The following is a 6,802-nucleotide window of genomic DNA, read 5'->3' on the forward strand; positions in this document are numbered from 1 at the left end:
GAATGAACACTTTTAAAAAAAATAGTTTGAATTTTTCATAATGTTTATAAAAAGTTTAGTAGAAATGACCATTCTGGGCTTCCCTACAGAGCTGTGCCACTGCATCTCATTCCTGACTGATAGTCTTGGGCCTACCAATGGAGGCAGATTTTGTGGTGATTTTTGCCATATGGAGCAATGCCGTCCTGAGATTAGAATGAAACTCCCCAGATTCCTTGTGTCCTAAAATTGCACAAGAACACAGGTCTCCAACGTTTGTAAGACAGATGAATTAACCCACTGGGCCACCTAGCCCCCTGGACAATTTGTTTTGCTTTGTCATGAAATTTAATTCTTGGATCATACTGACTTGATTTGTGGACTTCATGGGTATGCCTAGGCTTAGTGTTTACAGAAGATGCCCAGCAAAAGGCCAGTTTGTGCGAAGAATGCATCATCTCTGGAGTACTGCCAAATTACACATATGTGACTTACTATGCACCATTTGTCTTAGCATACTATGCTGAAGTGTCCTGACCTCTTAATTAAGCAGAAATTTAACAAGTTGTTTAATTTTTTTTTGTTTTGTTTGCATTTCCCAGGAGCCAATATCTTCCTTACCTCATCAGGACTGATTAAGCTTGGAGACTTTGGTTGCTCAGTAAAATTAAAGAACAACACACAGACAATGCCTGGAGAAGTGAACAGTACTCTGGGGACTGCAGGTGAGGAAGGATGTGCTAAAATGCTGACATGTTATGAACATGTTTAGCACTGACTAGTGAAACCCTTCGGTCGAAAAAAGAAAAGGAGTACTTGTGGCACCTTAGAGACTAACACATTTATTAGAGCATTAGCTTTCATGAGCTACAGCTCACTTCATCGGATGCATACAGTGGAAATATAGTGGGGAGATTTTATATACACAGAGAACATGAGACAGTGAGTGTTACCATACAGACTGTAAAAACAGTGATCACGAAAGGTGAGCTATTACCAGCAAGGGGGGCAGGGGGCGGAAAACCTTTTGTAGTGATAATCAAGGTGGGCCATTTCCAGTAGTTGACAAGAACAGTAGGGGGGAAATAAACACGGGGAAATAGTTTTACTTTGTGTAATGACACATCTACTCCCAGTCTTTATTCAAGCCTAAGTTAATTGTATCTAGTTTGCAAATTATTTCCAATTCAGCAGTCTCTCGTTGGAGTCTGTTTTTGAAGTTTTTTTGTTGAAGAATTGCCACTTTTAGGTATGTAATCGAGTGACCAAAGAGTCCACACAAGAGATCCACTTCCTGGACACTACGGTGCTAATAAGTGATGGTCGCATAAACACCACCCTATACCGGAAACCTACTGACCGCTATACTTACCTACATACCTCCAGCTTTCATCCAGACCACACCATATGATCCATTGTCTACAGCCAAACTCTACAATACAACCGCATTTGCTCCAACCCCTCAGACGGAGGCAAACACCTACAAGATCTCTATGAAGTGTTCTTACAACTACAATACCCACCTGCTGAAGTGAAGAAACAGATTGACAGAGCCAGAAGAGGACCCAGAAGTCACCTACTACAGGACAGGCCCAACAAAGAAAACAACAGAACGCCACTAGCCATCACCTTCAGCCCCCAACTAAAACCTCTCCAATGCATCATCAAGGATCTACAACCTATCCTGAAGGACGACCCATCACTCTCACAGATCTTGGGAGACAGGCCAGTCCTTGCTTACAGACAGCCCCCCAATCTGAAGCTAATACTCACCAGCAACCACACAACAGAACCACTAACCCAGGAACCTATCCTTGCAACAAAGCCCGTTGCCAACTGTGTCACATATCTATTCAGGGGACACCATCATAGGGCCTAATCACATCAGCCACACTATCAGAGGCTCGTTCACCTGCACATCTACCTATGTGATATATGCCATCATGTGCCAGCAATGCCCCTTTGCCATGTACATTGGCCAAACTGGACAGTCTCTACGTAAAAGAATGAATGGACACAAATCAGACGTCAAGAATTATAACATTCAAAAACCAGTCGGAGAACACTTCAGTCTCTTTGGTCACTTGATTACAGACCTAAAAGTGGCAATTCTTCAACAAAAAAACTTCAAAAACAAACTCCAAGGAGAGACTGCTGAATTGGAATTAATTTACAAAATGGATATATTTTACTTAGGCTTGAATAGAGACTGGGAGTGGATGTGTCATTACACAAAGTAAAACTATTTCCCCTTGTTTATTCCCCCCCCCCCCACCCCCGCACACACTGTTCTTGTCAACTGCTGGAAATGGCCCACCTTATCACTACAAAAAGTTCTCCCCGCCCCCGCTCTCCTGCTGGTAATAGCTCACCTTTCCTGATCACTCATTACAGTGTGTATGGTAACATTCATTGTCTCATGTTCTCTGTGCATATAAAATCTCCCCACTATATTTCCACTGAATGCATCCGATGAAGTGAGCTGTAGCTCATGAAAGCTTATGCTGAAATAAATGTGTTAGTCTCTAAGGTGCCACAAGTACTCCTGTTCTTTTTGCGGATACATGACTTTCGTCGAAATGGTGCTGGGGACAAATTTGAGTAGAGCTTGGTGTGACCTTATCGGGGAGGGGTGCCTGGGGCAACTTTAACTGGTAGAGTGTATAGAGAGAGGAAGGCCCAAAGTATAGCACAACAAACAAAAGTTTAAATGGAACAAAAGATGTGTATATAGCTTCTGAAAACTCACTCATATTCAGTGGAAAGTGTACACAGCTGTACTGTTCTCTTTGACTAGATAAACATCAAATATTTGTCATATTTTCTATTCTTGACACATTGTTTTTTTGCCACTCTGTTATGACTAAGCAAGATAGCCTAAATTAAGAGCAGGGGTAAATAGCTGCAACTCTGTAGAAGTCCCAATTACATCAGCTCTGAATTTGGTTCTGTGTACTGAATATGGGCCCAATCCTGTGTGTGAACTCCCACTGAGTGCACCTGGAGGACTTGGACTTAATTGGGTTGCAGAATTCTAGAGAGGTAAGACTGCATCTGCACAGAAAGAGTGTGTCACTGCATTTCACAGGAGTGTCCCCTTTTTTCCTATTTAAGATGGTACCTTCCTCTGCCCCCTTATGGAAATGGCCTAGGATTCTTTTGCATTGGTGTTGAATTTTTTTTAAGCAAAGGAAAGTAACTGAAAAATATGTACTGTTTCAGCCCTGTTAACTATTCTACTTAAAGATGAAAAACGTTTATGCTGGAACTATTTCAGAGAACTCAAGAAGCCAGTAAATGACATCCTAGAACAGAAAGGAATAACCAGCAGTAATTGACTGCAGATATATTGAAAAGCATTTGATTGCTCAGTTTAATCACTTTATTTAGATACATACTGTTCCTTCTGTTGTATAAATTGACACCACCATATGTGTTGTTTCAAAGCATACATGGCACCTGAGGTAATTACTAGAGCTAAAGGAGAAGGGCATGGACGTGCAGCAGACATCTGGAGTCTGGGTTGTGTTGTAATAGAGATGGTCACTGGCAAGGTAAGAACATTTCACGTACCAGACTGGTTCTAAATGCTCAATAATACAGGCTCCGCTATTTGTAAAAGAGGCTGGTGCAGTCCTCCTCATTGAACAGCGTAAAATGGATATTCATTTATTAGTTGGCATCCCCCAAAGAAAAATCAAGTTTACAGACTTGTATACATTCTTATTTCCAATGACTAAGACTGACTTGGTGTTGCAGGGAGGTTCTGGAATCTCCATCGTTGGAGCTTTTTAAGAGCAGGTTAGCCCAACACCTGTGAGGGATGATCTAGATAATACTTCTGCTATGAGTGCAGGGGACTGGACTAGGTGACCTCTTGGGGTCTCTTCCAGTCCTATGACTCTATGATATGTTAACGTTTGGAGGATGGAACAGTCATTTGTTTATTGACCTAGAGCAAGGGAGATCTTTCTGTTCCTTGGGTCTAAATCTTTAATAACTTCTTGACCATACCATTTTCTCCTCCCTTTTGTGTAACTTTTGGGGTGTGTCTCATCATTCAACTATGTTGTGCAATCATTTCAAGACCTGTGTGTGACATTCACTCCCCATATTCTCAGCCTCTCAGGAATTTCACAATAAAATCACTGGGAAATGCCCTCTACTCTGACCACTAAAAATGGCATTTTGTCATGTACCTGCAGATTGTTTCCTGTGTCCCACTTTAAGTTTCTTATTCATTCTTCCCCTGGTCTGTCTTCTGTTCTGTATAAACTTGCACTACTGTTCCATACATGTTCTGTTTAATACAGAATAATGATCCCTCCCCCTCCTCAATTTTAGGCTTGCTTCAGACCAAGTGCCAGTCAAAGCATGTTTGTCTTCCTTACTTCCTAGGCATCAGCAATTGCTCTGTTTAAGCACAGCTTGGGCATAGGAAGTGTGGCTCTAAATGATATGACTTTCTTTTGGTTGCTCACTGTTATACAATGCAAAGTCTGAGGACAGAATTTAGCGTTCTTTCTTGTTCTGTACACGTTTTTACATTGAGCTCATCACTGTAATATCTGGGCACCTTCCAATAGTGCATTAAGCAACGTAACTGGCATCCATGAATTGTCTGAAAATGAGCTGCACGTGTTCATCCGAGGCCTACTGTGTTATATCCGATGAAGTGAGCTGTAGCTCACGAAAGCTTATGCTCTAATAAATTTGTTAGTCTCTAAGGTGCCACAAGTACTCCTTTTCTTTTTGTGTTCTTAGCAGTTTGTTTTAAAGGCCCACAAGGCGTAATTCACAATATCAAGTCCATGAGCACTGGGGTTTTTAGTAGATTTCTGGAGCTAGAGAAATCTATGCTCCCTTCACTACTGGCTAACAAACAGACCTATTTACCAAACCTTGCATTCAGCAATTTTATTATTTGTTGCAGAGACCCTGGCATGAATATGAGCACAACTTTCAGATCATGTATAAAGTGGGGATGGGTCATAAGCCTCCGATACCTGAAAGGGTAAGCCCAGAAGGGAAAGACTTCCTTTCTCACTGCCTGGAAAGTGATCCAAAGATGAGGTGGACAGCTAGCCAGCTCCTTGATCATCCATTTGTCAAGGTTTGTCAAGTTGATTTAGTGCCAGGATCGTAGTAGATACGAATGAGAGAGATGTAACTTCATTGAATACGTGTACAACTGTAGGGCGTTGTCTCCTGATAGTGCCTGCAAACCATGTGTGTTTTAAAATTTGTTACTTTTTGTGTTCTGCATTGTATTGGCTTAATATTTTCACAGCTACTAACTTAGGTGGTACATTTACCTGCTTAAAGGAGTGTGGCTGCAGCAAACTTGCACTGGTGTCTCTGTACATCTTATAGTTGACTTTCATCATTGAGTTTTAAGGGCTGTTACTATGTACATATGTAACTTAAACACAGAATAAAGCAACCTTGACACCTATCTTTTTAAATTTTAAAAACCTCTAGTGAGAATTTAGTGGTAGTACCAGCTGTGCTGTTAATGGGAGTCGGACCTAAAACTTTAGAGAGCACATTTACAATGACTTGAGTATTGCATAGATGACAGTCCATTCCCTAGCAATTTAAACTTTTTTATGCCAGAGAACTTATATGTGACAGGGTTTGTTTTATTTAATGACTGCTTTCTAGTTTTGTTTTGGTTTTTTTGAGGGGTTGATACTGGTTTTGGTTTTGAAGCATCTGAAATGAAAGTGCTCTGTCCATTTCAAAGCCTATGTTGTTCAGTGGGATGTAGATTTTGTTTGGTTCTTCAGAGATTGGAACAACTTAAATAAATGTTATAACTTTTTTTTCATTATTTAAAGATCTTTTAATATACAATTTAAAACGTATTCATAGAATCAGAAAAAAGACAAAGCAGGCCATCTGTCCCACTCAGCCACTGCAAGATTGTTTAAGCTAATTCAAACAAAGTCAACTATGCATAATCCACACAGTCCGGCTGCTTTCCCTTGGTGTTACTCCATATAGCCAGCAATGCTTCAAGACCATTCATCTTACCGGAATTAGAGTAATGAAATCCGATCAGTCACGTCAGCAGAAAGCACTATTATTCACGGGAAAGTTTTTTGATGGGTGGGGATAGCATACAGAGGCATTAGCTTGTATCATAATATTGTCAATGAGTGTGATGAAAAGAGAGGGAGTTAAACTGTAAAAACGCTATCCACTTGGTGAGGGGGAAGAAGAGGTGACCTACTGATTTCTTTACTGCAGTCTGTACAAATTAGACTCAGTGTCTTGTATCCTTCTTTCACAGGTTTGCACAGATGAAGAATGAAGTTACTCAATATATGGCCTCTTGTACTCTGGCGAAGTATCTGCTAATCACTACTGTATGTAATATTTACATAAAGACTGTGCTAAGAAACAGTATAAAATTTAAACTTACCATGACTGAAGACTGCACAAGTGACAAGCGTCACTTTTACTGCTGCTCCTGTATGTTTTACTTGGCACATGTTGCTCATGTGACTGTGTCTGCATGTTTCAGTGAAAGTGCCATTACTACTGTATATGGACCATTACCTTTTTGTTCTTTCTTTAAATGTTTCTCATTTAAGTGAGAACTGTAATGTTAATATGTAGTATTTTTGGACTTTCTAGGTTCGAAAAAAGTTGTAGTGTTACCAGGCGTTCTGGACCTTGTTTTTTAAATCTCCTGTTTGAGTGCACTGACTGTGAACTTTTACTCTGTTTTTTTGCCCAGCTTCAGATTTGTTATGCAAAAGGCTGATTAATGAAATTACAAAAAAAGTTTTTCTCAATAAATGGTTTATTTTAGGAA

General features: G+C 40.3%; 1 protein-coding gene across 11 annotated transcripts in view; it reads left to right on the plus strand.

Moving 5' to 3' along the window:
• Positions 1 to 6,802, plus strand: part of MAP3K4 (mitogen-activated protein kinase kinase kinase 4) — a 150,463-nt gene extending 143,661 nt beyond the window's left edge. For all 11 annotated transcript variants that reach the window (XM_038395736.2, XM_038395734.2, XM_038395738.2 and 8 more), the window contains 4 exons: positions 582 to 704; positions 3,427 to 3,533; positions 4,913 to 5,092; positions 6,275 to 6,802. In XM_038395736.2, the coding sequence (XP_038251664.2) occupies positions 582 to 704; positions 3,427 to 3,533; positions 4,913 to 5,092; positions 6,275 to 6,295 (431 nt within the window). In that variant the 3' untranslated portion in view covers positions 6,296 to 6,802. The remainder of the gene's footprint in view (positions 1 to 581; positions 705 to 3,426; positions 3,534 to 4,912; positions 5,093 to 6,274) is intronic.

The sequence above is a fragment of the Dermochelys coriacea genome, chromosome 3 (assembly GCF_009764565.3).
Source record: "Dermochelys coriacea isolate rDerCor1 chromosome 3, rDerCor1.pri.v4, whole genome shotgun sequence".
Lineage (NCBI taxonomy): Eukaryota > Metazoa > Chordata > Testudines > Dermochelyidae > Dermochelys > Dermochelys coriacea.